The following is a 24214-nucleotide window of genomic DNA, read 5'->3' as shown; positions in this document are numbered from 1 at the left end:
TTGTTATTATTATAAAGGACAAATGGACAAGGAACTCTTCGTATAATATCTCAAGATTCTAAAATTGCTATAATTCCTCTGAGAAAAGAATGAATTACTTGACAAGAAATAGGAAACTCTTTAAAGTTGGAGCACACTTTTGCAATAATACTAGAGGCAGCAATAGCAATTTTGATATCCATCATCAAAATCAATGTTTTAAATATTTATTGTAAGAAAGTTCAATGAAGAACTGATGCATTTAAGAAAAAAGTACACTGCCTATGTCTTAGCAAATTAAGCTGTCAATCTCATGCTACTCCACCTTCTGGTACATGACAATAATTGCAATGGAGAGAAAAATGCATTTGGCATTGAAGTATTTGTTTTAAAATGCTAAATAATTATTTTATCAGTGTCACAAATACAGATGGGCAACTACTGTTGGGACCATCACTGGCAGCTTCTCCATTATGCCTTTTCAGGTTAACCTTGACTGAAATTCATCAAAGCTTTGACTTTAACGTCAAGACTCTGACATTTCTACAAACTGCAACTACTGCACACACCACAAAAGAGCAATGAACTGTAGGTGTGCATCCTGTGACAGGAAATTAAAGAAAGGAATTTATTAGTTATAATTAATAATTATTAGTTATAATTAATAATTATTACTATTAAAATTTATGATAATTAGAACTGTTATCTTGAATACTTGCATGGCTATGTATTTCAAATAAAAGAGCAGCAAGCCTCTTTCTATATATTTATTATTTAAATCCAAGTGCAGCTATCTTCTGGAAAAAGTTACCTATCCTGGCAGTGATTGAAGTAATGTAAGCTTCCAGATACTCTTTATAGTCAACTTGAAAAAATCTAAGCAAAGATTCCGTGGAAGTAATACTAAGAGCATTCAGAGATAAACATTATTTCAGCAAGCAAATTCAAGTTCAAATGCACCTAAGAATTAACAAACCTCCAAAACCCCTTCAGTTGCCTACTCATTATCTGCACTTCTATTTACACTAAATGGATCAGCACCAATTTTGTGTTTTGAAATAAGACGAAAGGAGAGTTCTTTCTTTCAGAAAATAAGTATTAAAGTGGTCTCCTTTAATGTATCTTTTCCCTTACACTGGACTGCCTTTCACTCCACTGCAGTTCTACACTAGAAGGACTGCATATGAACTATCATTGAACATGTGTTGATGCCGTGAAGAGTTTTGGTGAGCCTGAATCAGGGTCCTGGATTTTGTTTTCCAATGCTTTGTTTACTTAAGTAAAATTTACCTTGTCAAGGGCACTCATAAAATGTTGATCACCATTCAAAACAGTGTTGATCAGCTGAACAAATTTACTATGTACTTCCAAAACTGACTCCACAAACTGAGTTGGCATCTGAGAGGGTAGATAAAGAAAGCAAGTTAATGAGAGAAGTAGCAGTATCAAACATAAATATATCTACATTAGTTGTAGTTTCTTTACGAATTACTCTTTTTTGAGAAAATTAATACTACAGTGATTTTTGAGAAGATGGATTCTGCATTGCTGTACTCTCACACCATGGTGCTAAAGCATGTTTTGGAAATAAAAAGTCTAAGCTACATTTACAGTCCCGCTATGCAACCTAGATTTGAGTCTATACTGCTCTCGAGCCATCTAATTTTTCCCTAAAACCCTTTATTAGCCTTTCAAAAATCATTAATGATAGAATAAATACAGCAATCAAGCAACTGATATAATAAACTGCTGCTTCTCCTACACAGTGACTTCAGAGACAGAAAATCTGGATGATCCCTTTGCATTTTCCTACATAGGACAGTTACCAATTGAATTTTGGGCACTACATTCCAGCATCACATTCTGCATAGAAATGACTGACATGAGCTGGAGGAGTCCCTACACAGACAAGCTGGCAGGCACAAGTGCAACAGTGTGCAAGGCACTGGCTCTGTAGCATAACTCCCCAAATACATTCTCAGGTCATACATTAAAAATATTTCAAAGTACGTAACTTTTATAATAGAATGAGTATTTCACACTTTGAAATTATCTACATAAGGTTGTGAATTGTCACCATCCTCTTGGGTCTGTATTTATTTGTCTGTGTAGATACTCTTAGTTTGAAAGAATAAACCTAAAAATAATTTGAAAGCAAATACACTACTAAAGACTTCAGTCCCTTTTCAGTATGCACACTGAGTCACAGAATAGTAAGCACTCCTGTGCAGTCAGTAACAGAGTGAATGTACAATAGCTCATGTTTATGTATTATTATAGACAGAAACACTGGACAGCTAAAGTCACCATGTTAAAGTGAGCACAGATCTAGACAGCAAGATGTACACATGCACAAATACAATGTCAAATGAAAGCTTGTTGTTTATCTCTGAATAGCAATGCTGGAGAAACAAAAATGTAATTGAGTAATTTAAATAGACATAAATGGAAAATGGTTTAACACACTTTAGTAAAATAAATAATATTATTTTCAGAAATTACATGACAATATGAAGCAAAATAACTACAACAAAAACCACCGCATTGAAATCAGGACAGGATGTCAAGTCTTTGTAAAATGGAATCACTGGCTCCTAATATACCAGAACAGCAAATACCACTGGCTTACCAGAAATTCAGGGAAAAAATGCATACATGGAACAAAAGGACTTACTTGCCCTGGCATTATTAAGCAAACAACAATAAGAAATTGCAGCTGTTTCTGGTTAGATCACAACAATTACAACAATCAGCTCTCAGGATAGAGAAATGTGGCACAGATAACCATGCTGATGAGAAGTTACATCACATTTCAAACCAATTTGATGTATGAAAAATTAAAAAACCAAACAGTTGATAAACTAACAGGAAAAGGGCAAACACTTAATCAAGAATGTTAATCAAATAGTCATTTTAGCTGCCTGAGGAAACTCACATTTTCCTGAGAAAGATTGCTGGTTGCTCTAAGGCCCTCATCATGGATATGGTTTTGTAGTTCCTGAATCATATGAGGTAAACCACTTGACACAGCACGAAGCAGAGTATACATATTTGCCATGTCTGTAACAGAGATAGATTTTTATAGAGTACACTTAGAAACACTACAAATTAACACTTAGTAACATATCATAATTTCACATAGAACTTTTTAAAGACTGAAACAAGACCAGCTGTTTTCAAAGAAAAAATTAACACTGGAAAAAATTAATACAGTGGATCACTGACAAAAGAAAAAAAGGAAAGAGTAGGCCTATTATCAGTATTTACTGAGTCCTGCCATTGTGACTACCTCACTCTTCCAATACAGCTTCTTTAGAAGAGACTCTAAGAAGAGAGGTGGGCTAGTGTGGAGAAATAGTGTCCCATTTTAACCTTAGCCTCCCTAAATCTCCCATAGCAGCAGCTGACTAAAATCAGTTTAGATATCTTCTTGACTTTTTATTCACTTCCAGGGGTAGCTTGAAATTTTTCTCAGGTGAGAAAAGCTCAAAACAAGCAACTGCTATTTTTATTATATTTTGCCTCCCCACATCCCCAAAATAGAAACGAAACATAAGAGATCCAGACTCTGATCAAAATTGAAAAATTCCCTGGAAACTGAACAGACCATTATTAGATACAATTTGAGTTTGATTGTGAAAAATAATTTGTTTCACATAGGAGATACCATCTTCCATGTAAGAATATGCATTCTTCCAAAGGTAAGAGGCATGTAGTCATTGGGAAGCATGGCTTTTTTTTAGTCAGGTAGGGAATATAACTACAAGAGCAAAATATTTTATAAGCCTGACCTGTTAGGTGATTATGAAGAAATCGGTTAAAATAAAGCCATTGGTTTTCACAAATGAAAACACAAACATAAAATATGATCAATTCTACAGGACACAGGACTTCAGTGTGTTTTTAAGATGACTAAGACGAGGAAAGAGAAAGAGCATTACCTTAAAGAAGGGTTGTTAACAGTAAAAAGAAGGTTTTGACTATATATTTGGAAGAATAAAAATTAGTTACATGCTAAAAGAAAAATGTCATTCAGGGTTTAATGGAGATTTCTAGATAAGTAACATTAGTTGAAAGTGCTTACGTGCACAAAAGGTCATTGAAAAAAGATAGGAAATTGCAATGCTAAGTGAATAAAACAAAAATAATTTCTGTCTTCTTGTGACCAGTGAGACTTACCACTTCTTTTCTCTTGTCTGATAATATTGTGACATTCTGCATGTAGAAACTGCAAGTGATCAGCTACCATCCTCTGTTGGCATTCATGAGTGACTTTGCCGTATGAGCTGGGATTCAAGTACTTCCGACATCGCATTTCTTCATCTTTTAATCTACCTAAAACCTGCAAACCAGAGTTTAAACTGTGAGCTGAAGAAATACTGACAATCAATACAGTACCAGAATATACAACAGTGTAGAATGAAAAACAAGAATAAGTAATAAAGTTACAAAAGAACTTGTACAGGATGCTGAAAAATTAAATTTATTCCTCTGAATCAGGCTATTACTGAATGAATATGATCTAGTCTGAGCACTAATTAGGCTTGATCACTACTAGATGTCTACCAGCATTCCATAATTTTCATCTTGAAATTTCTTGTTCTCTTTACCCTTGTGACCAGTCCTCCCCAATTTCTCTGACCATACTTCTTATTCCTTCTGAGAAAGTTTTACCACAATACCTAATAAAAAGAGAACTCTAAGAATCACTTTACTATTCCAAGTCCATCTAGGAGTACATCTGAGCTATTAATAAAAGCTCTTTTTATAACTCAATGAGGTCAATAGGCTTTATAATAAGATAAGTCATATGAATACTGCCATAAAAGCACTAACACCCTGTGAATACGAGGGGAATCCAGGGAGAGCAGTGCAGCTGCAGACTGCTAATGACAGGTAAAACTGCTTTTGATTTAGTTGAAGTCTTAGCCTGTCCCTGAATTTCACCACAGGTGTGAAACCATTAGCTTAGAAGCAATTTCACAGCCCTTTTCTCAACTCTTCCATCTTGGTAGTGTGGATAGTATAGGACCAAGAACAGACTCTTAGTGTTGTATTAATCTTTGTTTTCTCAAACAAGGTATAAGAATTACAGGTAATTTAACCACAACATAACTTCATACACCACAAAGCAAAATGAAAGAAAATCCACTTTAGATTATGTAATTTTTAATAATGTTTTGTAAAAACTTAAGAGTGTTCTCTAACCACATATTGCTAAAACTCTAATGTTACCCTATTCCAAACTGAAAGAAAATAAGGAAGGGAGGAAGTAATACTGATCGACCTAATATGTTTTATTTTTTGTCTTTTTTTTTTTTCACTTTTCATGCCATTGAATCATCATTTATTATGAAATATTTTGATACTGACCGACCATCCATAGCAAGGTTTGTAGTTTATGTTCAGATTAACCACATCACTAAAAAATAATATTTCAATTGCATGAAAGCATAACACAAAGAACAACTATGGGAATTGTAGAAGACAACATGTATCATCACTAAAACTATTTTAATAGCTGCATGTGTACTGAAGAATCTCTTACCTTCTCCATGTACTGTGAGCAATTTGACTCTTGCAATAAGTTCGAAGCTTCTTGTTTATAATACTCCCCTGTTTCATTCAGAAAAGGACACTCAAAAATTTCCTGATAAAACTAGAACAGAGAATTTTTTTAAAGGACAAATAATGTATATACTAGACTAACATTCCAAATTAAAATACATAATCAGAAATGTGTATCTACCTTTAGGGGGAATTTTTTCTTATACTGTTCAACATGAACAAAGGAGTTAATAACCCCATGGATTACTTTCTGGTTTGGGTCTTCTCCACAGCGATCACTGAAATAGACAAAGCAAACATTTATGAGAATGGAGGTATCTGGTATAATTCATCTATAGCCAAATGAAATAAAATTGGATGAAAACATTTTTTCAGTAAACTCCTCTGCTTGAATTGGCAAAATTGAAGAAGATTAATCTTAAAATAAAAAATGCACTTCTTTCTCTCATATGCATTTAAATTGTTGAGATAATTATTCATAAACTGTTCAAAAACATTAAAAGGTCATGAAATTTCCAAGTATTTGCTAAGGATATAAATATTCCAAATCACATATTCTAAGCAAGTAGTTTAAAAGCTACAGTAATTTACATCTTGTGTTTATAGCCTTATTATATAGACTACCTTCCCACTCTTGCCCCTTCCAAAAGATCCATCCATTTTACCAGCATCACATCAGGAAGCGTGCTGTTTTCTTTGCTGAATACCTACTATTCAACATGTAGATTTCAAGTGGAATAAATAACACACCTGGCCCATTGTCACAATGTTTAATTATACATGAGAGAAGGAAAATCTTACATCTTCCAGTCAAGTTCTTAGCTTCAAATGAAGGAGATGAAGTGAAGAAAATCTTGTCTTTAATTCCATTCAGGTGAAAATAGAAGTAATATAAAACGAGTGTTTTGCATGCTAAAAACATAGTGTTCAGGCCTTTGCAAAGACTGGAAATAACAGACCCACACTCAAAACAGCAGAGTAAAGTTCTAAAAAAAAAAAATCACTTTGCATATGTACTTTACAATTAAGTAAAAAAATATTCCTTAACTCCTAAGGTGTTAACCATCAAATACAAACATTATCATATACCCATCTAGGCTGGTGTGAAATGGGAGAGAAGTAATTTTGCTAATGTCATTTATTTTTGGTTTGTAACCAGGAAAAACTCCAGAGGATGACCATAAGCTCTGGAGTTTACCAGGACAGCCACACAAGCAGTCACTGTATTATGCACGCTAGACCATCTTCATGTATTCACAACACTGATAATTATGGATACTGCTTTCAAACACTACTGCTTTCTCAGATCTGAAAACTTAAACTCATGATGGGTGTAAAGAATTATTTCTCTTAACAGATTATGAACAGTCACTGTATGGTTTATGCAGATTTATTATCCATTACAAATGAACTGAACGGATGGGTTCCATCAGGGATGGTCTGATTTTTTCACCCAGGGAACAAGAAGATTTTCTCTGGTTGTGGGAGCTGAACCAGTGGAATAAACCTGGATTTGGGTACATGCAATGACACCCTTCATCCTTGCTAACATCTCTCTGCAGGGTCTGGTTTACGATGGCAGAGGCAGCAGCACAGAATCACAGATGGGAAAAAAACATCTGCTCTGGCCGTGCAATTCCACCCCAGAGGAGCCCAGGAGCATGGAGAGCTATAGGATGCATGCAGCCTGTGAACACAGGGCTAGGCCATGGAGCATAGGAAGTCACAGAACTAAAAGCTGAGCATATTACAAAGCAGGGCTCTGGCAAGAAACAACCCAGCCCAGCTCTCACATACAGGACCCTGGATCGGCTACACAAACACAAGCAGCATTACTGGAGGAACAGCTCGAGTCCCAGCTTCCCTCTGCTCGATTCACAGGCCACTTGAGACCTTAGCCCATACGGAGGGGAAGGGGCTGCAATGGCCAGACCCAGGGGACTTAAAGGACAATGTACATTAGGAAAAAGCTGTATAAGTACAGGAGACATGCTCCACAGAAGAGCTGGAAGGAAGGAAACAAGCTTTTGAAGCAGAGGTCAGATGGCACCAAGGTAATAAATGAAAACAAACCCAGCACAGAACAGGCCTTGCCTGCTCTGGTAGCCACTCCAGGCTTTTATTTACACCAATGGCATTCTGCTCCCAGGAATGTGTAGTGCAAACGTCAACAAAATTTCACAGAAGTTTTAAGGACGACTTTCACAAAAGTTGTAGCAGAAGAACAACTGCCACACTAAAATGGAATTGGTGACCCCCCAAAGGTAGAAGTCTATGAAATGTTTTTTTTCATTCTTGGCAGCAGTCAGCAAGCAATACAGATGCATAAAACTACAGAGCAGCTGCAACACAGGTTGAAGCAGGGATGTCACAGGATATCTTGGGTATGACGATGTTTGGAAAGGAATCTAGATAAAAAGATAAAGCGCTAGAAACACAAGTTCTGCTAATTCAGGTGGTGACAAGGGTTTTTTTCCAAAAGAAATAGAGAAAGCTACAAAACACATGCACAAGAAAGTTGTGCTGGTTTATATTATCTCCATCTTGCTCCTGTCTTCAGGCTCAAGCTAACAGTGGATGTTCAACATGTATTGTACAGTGTATTAGTACAGCCCCAAAGAAGAATATTTTAAAAATTTCAGGTACAATAATTAAATATCAGATTCATTAAAAGAAGATTCCATCACTCAAAAGAAATGCTCTGCTGTGTCAGACCAAGGGTCTTTCAAGGCCAATTACCTACAGAATTCATTGTGAACTAGATGAGCCTGTTCCAAATGCTTTTTAAAAAGTTAATTTCCAATAGCTTTAATTTCAAACAAATGGAACAGATAATGTATCAGCTTAGAGAGGAATAGGTCCAGTTAGTTAGAAAGTGTTAGTTATCTTTACTAAAGAAGCCTCTCTCAGGCTGTACTAATCACACCATCATTTGAGATAGCACCTGAGTAATTTCCAAATTATTTCTGTTTAAGAATTTCATAGACGAATTTTCTCACAATTCAAGATCTTGTCAGCTTCCTGTTGTGTTGAAACCAAAATGCTTAAGTTGATATTCAGCCTGCCTTGTAGGAGGAGTGCTTGAACTAGAGGGAGTGGGATGAAAGTGTTATACTCAGAACTCTATATTGGTAGTGCAGTCAGACAAGGCAGGCTTAAGTGATTTAAGAATTCTCTGCTGTTCAAGGGGCTAATCCTGCTCTCTTTGCTCAGTCACAGGCCTCTATCTCTCTTCTTTTGCTTTGGCACTCATCTAATGCTTTGCTGAATTGTTGTGCCAATCTGATGAAACATTAGCCAAGATGGTTTTCTGTCACATTAGCAGTTGAGCTGGGTCACTAAGGAATCAGGTGAACACCAAATTCAGCACATGAAAGGTGGTAGAGCACAGCCTGCTCCTTTTTGGTGTCAGTACACTCTTAGATCAGTTTAGCCATCTTGTTCAGCTGAGCCACAAGCCACTACTTGTATTTCTTTATTTTCATGTACCAAAAAAAGTTTGTCAGTTTTAATGTATAATGCATTGCACAAGCTTATAGCTTCTAAAAAGTTGGTGTACTCAAGGCTGTAGTCAGAAGTCTTTTTAAAAATCCAGTTAAATACATTGATAAAGTAACATTTGAAAGAATATGTGGCTCTGCTTCCCTACCTCTTCCAGTGCAGTAAGAAAGCTACTTTTATATACAACAATTAACTACAGTGTTGGTTATCAACTCCACATATTGTTGTATGCTACGCAAACTTCCTGACTAGAAGTAGTTCAACTCTCCCATCTACATTAACTTATTTTTTTAAAGCACTGTAATAAATTGAACCATGCACAAACAAGTACTATGAGGAAGGTGTAGAATAGAAGAGTTTTTAAGCATATACATGTATTAGTAATTTTGTTAAAATGTTTAGGTTATATTATTCCCATGCATATTCTTGCATGTCTGACAGATATAGCTTATGGATATGCATCTTGTTTAATCCCTGAATTACTGAGTGCTAGAAGACATTTAAGCCACTTGCAGCATCTTTAAAACTGCCTCTTAAAAGCTGTGTTGACCACTGAAATTACAGCAAAGAACAGCAACAAGCCTATTGTTACATGCAAAGGCCATCCTCAGAACTCCCACAGGAAGCATTGCATTTCATGATAGCAGGAAAAAAAACATCAACAAGAAGCAGCTCTCTCTTATGTAACTCATTAAATGATATGCAGATCACAAAGTGGCTAGAAGAAACTTAATTTTGGATGCATATTTTGAGAAGCAGAACTGAACTTCTCTGAGATCACACGAAAGACTTCCTAATAAAGAATGGGAAAAAATCCAAATCAAACCATTAGAGACAATGAGCTAAGTTTTATTTCAAAGTTTCAAAATAGTAATAAATAGTGATAACTTCTTTCTGTCTCAAGATCTAATGCCTCCCAAAGCCAGTGACAGCCTTGATCTAGACACCCTGGGGAGGTCTGCAATCAGCCTCAAGCTAAACACAGACTATTATTTTAAGCGGCATCAGACGTCTGTTGAAAAAGGTTTTCACACACATTTCCACTCCCACCCACCAGGGACATATATAATTAACTAAAACAAGTCTTCAGCATCACTATGCTTGATGTAACAAAAGAGAATGTTCTTCACTATGAATTAGAGAATCTCCATTTAGTGAAAACAAATAGAGTAAAAATGGATAAAGCACTATTAGCCCTGGTTACAAAGGAACCATGATTTAACAACTGGAAGCAAATAAATAATTCCTGGCTTCAGAAACACCATCCAAAAGAGACATCATATCTGCGACTTTACTGTCAAATATTTAATTCAGGAATGGAAAATACAAATAAACAATTAAAATTAGGTTTTCAATGCCTTACAAATTGTTTTTTGACCAAGTTCATATTCAAGGAACCTCAATCGGCCAAATTACTTTTCTCCCTCAGTTCACCTACACCAGTCTGGTCACCTGAGCAATCACTTAAAAAAACCCCAGTCATTAGGCAACTCCAGAGTTAGCCAAAACAATGGTAGGAATGCAGAAACTGATGAAATTTACGACTGCACACAAGATCTGCAGTAGATGGCGAAATTTCTGTTTATTCATAAATTAGAAAATCCTTTAGAAGTTAAATAAAATTTTTAAATCAAAGCTTTAAAAGTCCTAAGGTCTTTGGCTTTTTCTAGAAGTAAAAAAAACAAAAACAAAACAAACCCCAAAACCAACCAACCAACCAACCAAAAAAACCCCAAAAACCAAAACAAAACAAAAACACCCTCCCCCCAAAAAACAAAAACAAAACAAACCAAAAAAACCAAAAAACCCAAACCAAAAATAAAATAATAACTTTCCCTCAAACTGCAAAAATAATTATCTTCATTTCATTCAAGTCAAACATCAAAATTGTTAAGTGAAGGTACTGATCTGAAAAACTGAAACCCAGAAGCTTTGTCTTCCTGGCAGATAAGCAAGAATTGTTCTGGGCTCCACGCAAAGCAATACAGCTTGACTGGCTTTGGCAAATCTTCGTCCAAGGCCTGGTCCCTTAACTTTACTGACAGCACAGAAGCTAAAGACAGTCAGTATTAGACAGAGAAAAAGACAAAAGGCATCCTATGGGACCTGGGCAATTATTCTAACTCCTCTCCTCTCATTGATAAGAAGGACTGCTGAAATAGAATGATCATTACTCTGTGGTTACAGAGAATTCACTGCCTTTTTCTACACATGAAAGCCACAAATACATAGACACATTGAGAACGGAGAGACCATCATTATCAGATAAGAAGTTACCTTAAAAAAAACATAAAACAATTCTGTCAAAGTCCACAAATTTTCAAAGTAAAAAAACAAGTGCAATACCCTGATATATGTTAAAGGAAGAAGCAATCAAGTACTCACTTTTTTATTTCTCGGAGGAGCATCCGAATAAGGATGGCCTGCAGCGGCTCAATCATTAATTTTCTCCACATATCAAGAGCTAGCTGTCAGGACACAGCACAGGTTTACATCAATAAAAAATACATTAAAAAAAAACCAAAAAAAACCAAAAAAACAAAAAAACCCCAAAAAACAACTAAAACCCACCACACTAAATCTAGAACAGTATCAAAGATGACACAATTCCCCATTCAGGATTTTAAAAATTCAGTTGTTACACAACCTCTTCTATCTCTAGTCAGACTGACTTTGTGAATGCTGGCTTCCCAGCCTGCATTCTTCCTACACATCTAATAGAACTGATTTATTCCTTGGTTCCACTCCATCAGGTATTCTCAAAGGCATATAAGGACTCTAAGCAAGCTGGTTACAAGAGCAGATTTTGAGACTACACATAAACCAAACATCTGCACAGTATAGGTAAGTAACATACCTTTCTACCCAAAGTGTCTGAATGTGTACAAACACCAGTGTTTTTAACAATGATGGCAAAATAAGCCTCACCTGACTAAGGGGAGTTTCTCCTGGCCAATTTGCCAGAGGTCACAGTCAAAGACACAGAATCCTTTCATCCAACACACAAAGAACATCTCTAAACTAAGATGCTTACATCTTAAGCAAGCTAACATTTGGCTTCAAATGGAATTCAAATCAATTCACATTCGGGATAGGCCACCCTATTTCTAATAGATCACTGCAGGAATTAGTCAAGTGGACTCAAATATTTCTAATTCTTACTGGTGAAGCAGTTGCTCCTAAGATATACCACTCTTAAAACACAATTCCAATAGTTCGAATGAGTTTTTAGACTTGAATCAAAGTCAGATTTAAAGCCCAAAGGGACAATGCTTCTGTGCATAGAAGACCTCCAAAAACACCTGCCAAGAAGTAGTAGACTGGGAAAAAATGAAACTGCAAAGTTCAATAAAGACAGAGGGAATATTGGTTCTAAGAAAGCTTTGACACAACTAACAGGTCATTAGATTTAAAAGTTAAACTATCAATCAGGTTTGTCTTAACTGAAAGCAGGCACTCTGATCCACTCTGTGAAATAAATCTCCTTTTTAAAGAGCATGAACTTGCTCCAGCTGTCACAGCTATTCAGCACTCATGCTGCAATACAGGGTTGAGAATGTAAACCTGACACAAGCAGGCTAAAGGAGAGGTAAAGATTTGCTTATAAATCCAAAGATAGATCATGTTTTGAAGCTAAAATTGTCTTAGGAGTGATTTTCACTGTCTCGCCTTGTGCAGAGTACTGGAGAACTGGTAAGTTTCTGTACGACAACAGGAACTCATCCACCACAGAATGAAAGAAGCCAGCTGAAAGAAGCCAGCTCTGGAGAGAGAGGAGAAAGGGAAGGACAAAAAGGACAAGAATTGATACATTTTGTGACTAAGAGGTGAAGAGAAACAACCTCAGGTAGATCTATTCTAAAATGTGGTCTCCAGCATGGTCGTGCTCACATATGAGCTACCAGTGAGAAGCAAATTCAAGTCACCTACTGGAATTTTCTTGTCAAATAAACTATAGACACATCAATCCAGCAACTTGATATATTAGTTCAAGTTTCTCCCCCTTGAAGACAGGGACTAATCTTACTTCTCCAACTAGACTGGCAATACTGAAAGTGGCTGTTTCCTCCATTTCCCAGAATCTATTTCTTGGGGAAAAAAAACACAGAAGGCACATCTTAAATACCTTCTAGCTCAGGGCTTCAACAGAGCCATTGAAAACTCAGGAGTTTAAAATTAGTGATAGGAGCTCAACTCAGAAATGCAGTCTCCTTTACCATGCACTCATAACATGCAGAGGGGAAAAAAGTAATCTCTTGTAAGCACTTGCAGACTATTTTCATTAACTTATCTCATCCTGTATGTTTCCTAGTACAACAATTACTGAATGTCTGGAACAGTTGTGGGGATGAAGAACTGTTTGAAGCTATGCCCACACACCTCACACACACACACCTCTGTCTCAGCTACAGACCTACTGTTATATACCTCAGAAGAACTGAGCAAGAATCAACTTGTTCAAGATTACTGAAAAGCTCCCAAAGTTTTGTAACCACACAAGAGTGATGTTGAGACCGAAACTTCAGAACAGAGAGTGCAGTTCTGCTTCTAAAAATACTGGGCATTAATTCTGTAACTTCATGCTGAGACTGAAGAGAACTACATATAAAATTAACATGTTTGCCCTTGGGTAGATAAAGGCCAGATCATTTCAGTCATCTAAATTGGCATAAACGGTAATTCCTTCAATCCTAAACTGATGGACAACGAATAATTTGACTTCTGCCAGAGCCCTTGTACAATCCAAAGAATAAAAGACAGAATCCTACAGGAACCATAATGAAAGAGAAAATGCTTTCAAAACAAAGACTTGCTAAACTTGCCAAGTGCTTCATAGGTCAAGAAATGGAGCAATGAATCCACCAAAATAGTGCTGCAATTTAATACATGAATGTAGGACTCAAGTCTCCATTACTTTTCAGGATAAAGGTGTGACTGCCATAAACCTAATCCTACACCATTCAAGAATAGATATTAACCTTACTGCCTTGAGATTCTCACGAAAAGCTTTCATACTTCGTCACATCAAGAAATAGAAGCCTAAAATCTAATGCTTCAAGGGTTTCCAAAAACAAAATTATACTGCTTCTTCAACATGTTTTCTAGATAGCAGTATCACTTAAGAATCTCAAGCTTGTTTGCAAAGTGGTTCTATTAGCACATTTTAACCCCAGGTTTTCCAACAGTTTTCATATTTGCTTTTTTTCCCTGCCAGGGAACTCTTATTTTTCTACACCAAAACTGTAATCTCATTTTACAAAGGAAACAATGCTTGCATTTACAATATTTCTGTGACACACAAAACTGAAAATTTCAAAAGACAAAGCTGAACTTATAGCATTCTGAATGCCGTTAATATCCAACCCCACTCTGAGAGATACCTACCTCTCCAATTTCCATCAAAGGTTCATTCATATCCACCCCTCCATAACCATACTGAAGATCAGCTTCAGTCAATTTGTTCTTCTTAATAAACTGTGTGTTGAGGTACCTATAGAAATAAAGATATTCTAATCAAAACAGACAGAAAGAAAAGGCTTTTAAAGTTCAGTTCAGAATTGTGGAATGTCTTCCACATCACAAAATATAACCTCCTTTAACCAATGCCATTGCTATTTGTAGAAAAATGTTACAATACGAATTGAAAGAATTTACATCACATTAAAACAGTAGTGTTGGTAACTGAGAGATCAAACAGGAATCTGAAATATCACTGTCAGCATTTTCTTGGTGAGCAATATACTTGTGTAAGAATCCAACCTTTCAATATGCACTGCTGTGTTACTCATACATATATATGTGCAAAATACTCCTAACTCACAGATTAGTATTAGAGGGATAGTAGTTTATTTTAATCATAGAAAAACACTCCTACTATCAGATATTTTTAAGTTAAAAGTATTTTCTTCTACCTGTACTGTTTATTCTTTTGTGTTTCTCTCAGACTGTAACACAGAAGTACTGCTAATTTTAACAGGGCAAACTTTTGTCAGTTATGATCCTTTACTCAGGTCACGAACTAGTTAACAGCCAGATAACATATTTTAAAGAGAATTTTCAGAAATTACTTTAAGTAACAGTTAAAAAGAAGAAATCCTATAAATGCTACTATTAAATTCAGTATTTACTACTGCATGCATAATTTTTATAAAGTACACAAAATGGATTCTGTGCAAGACCTGCCAAAACATCCATCTTGACCCTCAGCATTGCCATAAAACAAACATTGTAACACTTTTAAACTGAACCATTCTTTTCTTTCCCAGGTAACTGGGAAAAAATTCTAATATATTTCACAATAATATACACTTATAATATTTCTTATATTAGAAATGCTTAAATGAGGCAACTAAGAAGGTTTTTTAAATTTCTGATCTAACTAGAAGTTTTGAGACGCTCAGTTTCAGACACTGAAAAGAGCCAGATTACTGAAGCACCTTAAGAGATTGAGGCTTCAGAGGCTGCACCAGACCAGAGATGTCTGAACACTCTCAGCATGAAGGCAAAAGTCAAGCGAAGGAGAAAAGGAGGAACACACTGTGAAATCCTGGGAACTTGAAAGAATTTAGGACACCAAGGAGTCCAAAGAAGTAAGACTTGTCATAGTACAGTGATGACAAACTGGAGTACAGCAGCCTGAGCTACTTTCAGACTCAGGGAGTACTGTAACCCTGTGCTACCACTGATACCAGCCATGAACTGTAAATGCAGTTCTCTCTAGAGGGCTACAGGCCCTCCAGGTCCTACAAAACCTGTGGGGACATTAGGAACAGCTGGAACATGAGCCTCAAACAGGCTCCTTGGTGGCATTTTCCCATCTCCCTCCATGTGAACAAAGCCAACAGCTGCCAATCTGCTTTTTCTCGTTAAGCTTGCTAAAAAGGAAAGCCCTAAACTCCCCTCACTACTTCTCTCTTCCATCAGTACATACAGAAAGAGAACTAAGAGTAGCATGTAAAACTAAAAATTGCTATACCTTGATATGCTGGTATAATTACAAGTATTTAAAAGACAAAATGGAACAAAGCAAAAGCTGCACCATGTGTGTATGTGTGTTTAGTTTTCAGGATTTTATTATGAACAATTGCAATACTTTTTTTTTCTTTAAATGACTTAATTTCAATTTGCTGGATAAGAAAACCCTCCCAATCACTTGAAATTAAAGTACGCAGACCAGATTTTTTAAAAGTACCTATGAAAACAGTTGCAGCAACAAGACACTGGTAAGGGCTAATGTCCAGCATTGTTTTTATCTACTGTTTTTATCATCAGAACTAACAAAAACAACTGAAGAAGTTTCTTTCAGTGTTCCTTATTCCAACAGTTTTATCACCTTGGTTTAGTCAAGCACATGTGGGATTTTACTTCTCAAATTTAATCCAGATTTGTTTTCCTAGCAAAATGCACTGAGGAGGATGGTAGAAAAAAAAATAAACAAACCAAAATCAACACTGAAGAAAGAAAAGATTTAACTCATTTGCCAATTACATGACTGATCTCACATTTTATGAATTTTGCTCAAAAGTGTCTCACATTTGAGTAGTGTTTGAAGTATTGCCTATCAGGTTAGAAGCAGAGATGCAAGCCTATTTAAATTTTAAGGGAATCTATTTTAAAGTAACTTTCAGACTACTACCTGTAGACATTAATCAGTTTTCATTGCTGGAAGAACGACAGAAATTCTGGGATACAAACCTGGGTACAACAGAGTCAACTAAATTATGACACTTTTTTCAGAGCAAGCATGCAACAAGAAAAAAATTCCAACTGATTTATAAAATGCAGAATATCTTAAAACTTTGACTCAAACCACATGGGTTCAACTGCATACTGCAGCACGGTGCCATCGTTGTAGAAGTACTCCTAGGATTATTAGCTTATACACAGCAGGGTTGATTAGCACAACACATTTGGCACTGCAGCATCAAGTAGAATACATTAGTATGAAAGAACTTTAGGAACCATCTTGGATACTTACCTGTTGAGGCATTATTCCTTTCTTCTCATGTTCTGCTACCATAACTATATTCTCTCCAAAACTGACCTGAGGCATATTAATCTACTGCTCTCTTTAATCAACACTCTTCAACTTAACCTGCAGATCATTTAAATAATTTCAAAGGTTTAACAACTCTTTTGCAAAGCTTACCTGTATAAACAGTCCATATAGTCTGCCCCTTTGCTATACTCTTCCCAGTATCTGTGATACATAACCAGTACTTGTTCTTCAGCTTCCAGAACTCTCTGTGAAGGCACACACCCCCCACACACCAGAATTAGTATGAAAATAGCACACAGAAGGTTATCAGGGGATTATCATTTTGGAATAGCATTTGCATATTCAGAATTGTAGCAATGACCAAAAAGTTAACACATCTTAATACTAGCAAGTTTTGGTAAGGCAGCTAGCTCTCTACTGTATTATTTTCTTTTGATCTTTTCAGAAGTACCTGCTTGAATAAGCCTGTTTCATATTCTCACATCAAACTGGTGGGACAACTCGCAGAACCATTCCCTCACTGACATAGATCAGTTTTATATTCACACAGCCATATGCACTGCACACCAGAAGAACTGACCAACTATAACCAATTAAACCACTATGCCTTACAGGATAGACAAATCCTTATACTTACTAAGAATCACAGAATAAAACACGTTTAACAAAGCACAGATACATATAAATATAAAACACATTAAAGTTTTTCAAATTTAGGCCCAAATCTTTTGAAATTTAAGCAAATCATCATCTAAAAAGCTACTGAACTTCTCAAAATAGATTCATACTTCAGAGAAGTTAGCAACAATTTAAACTAATTAGTATGATTTGTGAGGAGGGACAAGATCCTAGGAATTCAACTTTAATTCTCTCTATAGTTCGTAATTTTAAAATCTGGCTCAAGCAGCAAAGAAACCCATGCAAAAAAAAGGGTAAAAAATTATGAAAGAGGAAAGCTGGTAGACAAAACAGAATTGAGAATGCTTTCCTGTGCTGTATGCATTTTGCAAAGGTTTTCCAACATTATTTCAGAGACAAGGGGTGGATAGGCAATTTAAAAACTGGATATCTGTTTTTCACTACTTCCCACAGCTTCCACTGTGCTGGCACCTGCCTGATTATCCTAAGTGAGTTCATTCAGCTCACTAAATAAATGAGGAAGAACTTATTTGGCAGAGTTCTCTGCTAGTTTAGTGAACTGATTTAGTGTATCAGTGTCAGAATTATCCTCTCTGTAACCAGTGGAACTGCCCATTAAGACACCCAGCCTATCTTGTCAAATACTTAGATACCCAAGCATGAAGCTAATCAGCAGCACTATACAGAATTTGCAATGCTTTACCCACTATAAAGACACTAAAGACACTGCTAAGCATCTTATTTAAATCTACTTCACTTTTTACTGATATAGAGGGAGGCACCATTGATCTACCCTATCTATTAAACATAATGAATCATGATGGTAATGAAATTACCTGTCTTAGCTGATGAAACAGAAGCTATATAGACATAAAAATATTGCTGTCATAATAAATAATTTGCCATTACTTCCTCTCCTCCCAAGCACTTGTGTTATTTCCCACTTGTTTCAGAAGGTTTTTGTTTATATTTTTAACAGAGTAAATGCAGTCAGTTTCCAAGATACTGGAGTATACTTCACTGTTGAAACACAAGGCGAATGACAAACTCCAGTATATTTGCAAAATTAAGACGTTTCTCTAACTTGTTTGCTTATAAGCATTCGACATATAAAAGAACTCGCTTTTCAAGCCAATGAATATATTGCATAAACTAGAACTGTTTGCTTAGAAAGAAAACGATTTCTTTTGTGTTGCATATTAACAGGTATCTATAATACCTGCCAACATAGTTGTGTGATACGTATTACATATTTCGTATATACAAGTATTGTGTCTCTGCAACTCTGTCATCTGTGATTTAGTCTCATAAAGACCTACAAAAAGTAAAAAAAAACGACGAAGAACACCTACATGGACATCATTAACTGTACAGCTTACCTTGTGCAAATGGCGTACATGATTCTCCAAAAAAATTTTAGTCTCAGTATAAAGTCTCTCTCCAAGAGGTTCAGGATAGGCCACACACAAAGCATAAATGTCTCTGGGCTCAAAGTCAAGGTTTGTATTAAAGAGTGAAAACATACCAACAAAGTTTATGATTTACAGAACTCTTTCTTTTCCACACATACAATTTAGATTTTGGGGTTTTTTTACTTTTGAGCAAAAAAGATAAAATTAATCATTTTCTGAAATTAGTTAAGTATGTAGGCTTTTGCAGAATCCAAATTTACAGCATCAATATTAAAATTTAAATAGTGAATGCTGTGGCAATGTTAGAGTTAAGATCCTATACTGATGTGGCTTTTACCCTTTATTTGCCATGTATAATATACAATAATCTCAAGGTGAAAAAGCAGCTTTCATGCACCGTTCTTCTGTATTTGCAGCCAACATGAACTCTTCTCACATAATGGAAAGAAGCACTAATTAGGTTAAGAACGTGATTAGTCAAGTACAGAGCAGAGCAAACACATGGTGAAGCCGACTTCAAGTTTCCCTTCCTGGAGCCCAAAACAACTTACTGTCCCTGCATTTTGCCCTCACCTCCACAAGTAAAACAACTTCAGGGTACACTGAAAATTAAATAATTGCAATGGATAAAAATTCTTTTTAACCATTATTATAATTTCAGTAAGCCAGTTTAAATCACAGCCACAAAAAAACAGTTGTACTTGTTAACTTAAATGGGCAGCAGCAAACTGTTAAGCCACCCTTAAGGTGGCTTTGTTCCTAAACTACCTTGCAGAGCAACATCTTTGGTTTGTATCAAGTTTTAAGAGTAACTTGAGGAAGAGAAGTTGTGACTGAGAACTTTGCTTTCAGAAAAGTCAAGCAAGGATTAGGTCAAGCTTCACATGAACAACTGTGGGAAATAAACTAATTCTGCAAAAATTACTTTAAAACATTATGCTTAACCACTAAGCCTAGGCACTACATAAAGCCAGCCATGGCAGAAATCAATGATTTAGTGTATCACTTGAATTAAGAAAAGAGTTAAGATCTGCTTTCCTCTAGTATACCCTAAAAGATCACATGCCTGTGTAAAAGGAGGTGGAAGACAGACAGTTGAAGAGTCACCTGCTTAATCTACAGAACAGTGTTCAAATGCATGTTTTTCATTTTTTATACGGAATTACTGCTCAAAACAAAGAAGATTCTGATGCAGAAGAACTAATTTGGAAAAAACTCTTTATCTGGCCACTAGAATCTCAGAGACCCCAACCAGAATCGAATCTTGAGTACAGTTATTTCATTCATATAGATAATCTTTATTAGAATTCTCCTCAGAACAGCAAAAAGCATTACATGGAAACACCAAGAAACAAAACAGACAACATTCACTGCTTTGTAACAGTAGCTACCACTGCACTACAACAGCTTGTAAAATAATGACCAATAAAATATCAAAATAAACTTAAAACTGTGAAGAATGAAATATTCTATTAAATAGATTGTAAAGAATAATTAGTTTTTACACTTTCCCCTCCCCAACAAATTTTCTCAGTCTAAGGATGGTGAGTAGTCAAATGCATCTTCAGTATGCATCCTCTTTACTATGCAAAGATATTTTTAAGAAATTAAACTCAGAATTAGAAATTTTCCTAATTTACTCACAAGCAAAGAGGACATGACGTTTTTCTCTTTAGATCCACAATTACACTACCTGAATCACCAAAACCTACAGATCTCTACCACAAGAACAACTTACACAAATTTAGAGGAAAGAGGCAGTCTCCACCACAGCAGCAGAAGAAAATAGCAATGACAGTTTATTTGATGAAAGCAGTAAACAAATATCTCTGAATTTATCTTCTGAGCAAGTTTCTTAGTTTTAATAATCCTGTTAAAGAACGAAAATGGTATCCCTACTCCTTCATGAAAATGCACATCTTCCAAACATGCCTTTCCATATTCTAGAGAACGAATTTTCTTACAAAAGAAGAAAGCTGAATCTAGTATTCTTCCTCGACATTTGCCACCCTGTTTAATATCAGCAGATACACAAACTAAGAGCTTAATCACAGAAGCACTTGAACAGGCATCTCACACTCCTGTGTCAACCAAATAGTACTTGCTGGATCAAGTTTCTCTAGAATTCTACAAAAGAAAAGCTATAATGAGACTGAAATATATCTGACTTTTGCAAAACTGCTCTTTCTTGATCAATTTGTACTTGTTTCTTTATCCATTTTTTCTTTGAGTCCAGAATCCAAATTTAAGTGTGATATTCAAAATGTTGTGACTCTCTTAACAAAAAACCAAAACAACAACAACAAAAAAAACAACCCAAAAACTCTGATCACTAATCACTGGTATTTTACTCCATAAACTTAAAGCACATTTTTCCTTTGCTGCTGTCCCTTAGAACAACAGAAGAAGCCTTTACTGTTCAATAATTTATCTTTAATGGTGAAAGCCATCTGTTCTTCCAGTTCAGCATGTAGTTTTGCAGGGTGAGAAAGGTCAGAGGAAGCTGCAGCCGAACTGCTGCCTAGGGGCCTTCACTCTGCCTTGAGAACAAGAACATCAAAACCCTTCTGTGACTTAAGGGCTTTGGTAGTTGCTATTTGAGGGGCATTAAGCAGCAATGGGAAACTGAAGCACTTCCAAACTAAGAAGGAACAACAACAAAATTACCATCAACCAGAAAATACTATATCCAAAGCTATAAAAGCTCACAAATATTATCCTCAGGGTTAAAAAAGCACCTAGTTAAGACTTCTCTAGGAGACCAATGTAGAGCTTTGGGAAAATTTCTATTCATCAGTCTTCTGTAACAGAACCAAAATCTTGTAGACGATTTCAGGAGTCGGTCAGAAAGAATCATGACCATATGAACTTTATTTATTCTTCCTTCTCAGCCAGTTGTTTTTAAAGATACATGTTTAAGTTTCTGGTTCATCATAGGGCCCTTGCAAAATAGTTCATTAGAGGAGGGAGAACAAACTTGGAGAAAAAATGGTGAAAAAAAGCAGGTGGCCATGCTGCAAACTTTTAAAATAATTCTGTTTGAAGTAGAGCTGCCCCTGGGTACTCTTCATCTTATTTGCAACTTATTGGTTGGAAAATCCAAGACAGTAACAGGAAGAGCTTAATGTTCTACCTGTTCAAAAAAGTTCTAGGTAAAAGGCAGTTACCAAAGTACAGATGAACTACCTACCACTCTCTAACCAAGCCTTAACTTAAAAAGCACTCTCATGCCTACTGAACAGTTAACAGCAGAGTCTTGAAAGTGATACAATGTATTCACAATAACACCTGAAACAGAGACATAACTGTCACTCATTTACCAGACAATGAAACAAGTTCATACACATTTCTTTCTGCAGAGAATCTTAAAAGAAAATCTGAAGGTCAAAGGTGGCTCAGGATGACTCACATAAAGCGACATATGGTCTTTCAGTTCATCTTTTCCAGAAGATTTTAACATTTACACCATTGTGGTTCCCAGCTCATTGCCATTCTAGCATTTTGAGTATGAAGTAAAATGTTCATTTAAAGATAAGCCATGCTTAACAATAAAGTTACCATAAGTTACAAAGGAAACACTGTATTCAAGACAAACAAGTTCTGAAGAACTAATGGGGCAAAAATTAGTTCTAGAAGTGGGTTATGTGCAGTACAAGCCTGACATCCCTACAATACTGTCAGCTTCCATACTCCACTGGATCTCAGCTGCCCCAAACAGCGCAAGGGAAAGCTAATACTTCTTAGAATACACTGATGCAGATTGAAACAGTGATTGTTTGCTGTATCTTAACCTTTGTTTCCACATCACTGTGTCGACCATACAGTACAAAGATCAAGTGATACTATAATCAATGAAATAACCTGTATGAGTTGAAACAGTTCAAATAATTTGCCATCTTTCTATTGTGCTGATTAAGCAATCAGAAAAATAGTTAATAGAACATTTCCTTTAAAATCCCTGCAGATATTTAGAAACATTACTCCAATTTAATTGAAGAGAGAATAAAAAGTTAACAAAGCACAAGATGACAAATTTTTAAATGCCAAATTAAAAAAATAATCCTTAATACCTTAATCTTCTCTATGTATAAAACCTGGAAAAAGCTTTTATTCCAGCTGTATATAACTACAAATTCCACCAAGTTGTTGAATACTCGTTGAGCAGCTTGTGCTAAAGCACAAAGTTTGGTTATAGGAAGCAGAAGTACTAAACAACCAACATTCAAGCCTGCAGTTACACAAACTCCTTGGGCCATTCAGCCACAGACAGTAAGCCAAAAGGCTCATGCCTGTGCCAAAACACACACTAATAGTGCCACTTTCCAAGGAATGTAATTAAGAGATGATAGTAAGTAAGGTCTTAAGAATTACATGCCAAATGATTCTTCCAAGACTGCTTCCTGAGTCCACTATTCATAAACAATCCTTTTGTGATGTTCAACCAACTGGACTAAATCCCAAAAGAGGATCAACAGCAGACTTGTGTACAAGATCTCCACATAAGAAGTTGCAAGTAAAACAGTGTGACAGGAGGAATCAACATAACATCTCATGCAATAATGATTATTTTATATTTAAATCTATTTTAGATGCCCTTGTTTGAATGTTTAAAGTTTTAAGCTACAGAATTTAACCACTTGATAAGACTGAATTATGTAATACTCAAAAACTGCTCTGAAAGAATGACTGCAAAACAACTTCTCAGCATGTAAGCACCCAGCTAATTAATTTAAAAATATATTAAATTCTGGAGTCCATTGAACTTGACTTCAGTACAAGGTGGCAAGTCACGCCCCCAGAAATTAGTTAGAAAATTTTAAAATGAAAGAGCTCTTAAAGATTATTACACCACAAAAAGTCTCCACAAGAACTACAAATGATGTACATATACACATGCACACACTCAAAATACAAACTCTGTGGGAAAGCAATTCTGAGAAATGGTTAACATGTCCAGAATGAGATGAGACTTTAGAGTGAAGCTCCCACACACAGAATAACCTTATGCTGCAAACATTTATGTATAAGGATCTTCTCAGGTGCTTCTTTTTTCACCCACAAGAATTAACAAATCAATAAATAAGTCTAAATGATTCTTCCCCCTCATAATTAAACC

The 24214-nt window shown here is 35.9% G+C and overlaps 1 protein-coding gene across 3 annotated transcripts in view; it reads right to left on the bottom strand.

The window, feature by feature from the left end:
• Positions 1-24214, bottom strand: part of CUL2 (cullin 2) — a 41251-nt gene that overhangs the window by 12732 nt on the left and 4305 nt on the right. For all 3 annotated transcript variants that reach the window (XM_014892195.2, XM_014892194.2, XM_014892193.2), the window contains exons 3-11: positions 19066-19168; positions 17198-17292; positions 14434-14539; positions 11434-11516; positions 5729-5825; positions 5528-5638; positions 4159-4321; positions 2915-3039; positions 1270-1377 (exon numbers count right to left, since the gene is read on the bottom strand). In XM_014892195.2, coding sequence (XP_014747681.1) covers positions 1270-1377; positions 2915-3039; positions 4159-4321; positions 5528-5638; positions 5729-5825; positions 11434-11516; positions 14434-14539; positions 17198-17292; positions 19066-19168 — 991 coding nt within the window. The remainder of the gene's footprint in view (positions 1-1269; positions 1378-2914; positions 3040-4158; positions 4322-5527; positions 5639-5728; positions 5826-11433; positions 11517-14433; positions 14540-17197; positions 17293-19065; positions 19169-24214) is intronic.

Source organism: Sturnus vulgaris, chromosome 1, assembly GCF_052056855.1.
Source record: "Sturnus vulgaris isolate bStuVul1 chromosome 1, bStuVul1.hap1, whole genome shotgun sequence".
Lineage (NCBI taxonomy): Eukaryota > Metazoa > Chordata > Aves > Passeriformes > Sturnidae > Sturnus > Sturnus vulgaris.
Note: the sequence above shows the minus strand (reverse complement) of the source record. Positions and strands in the feature narration are given on the sequence as shown.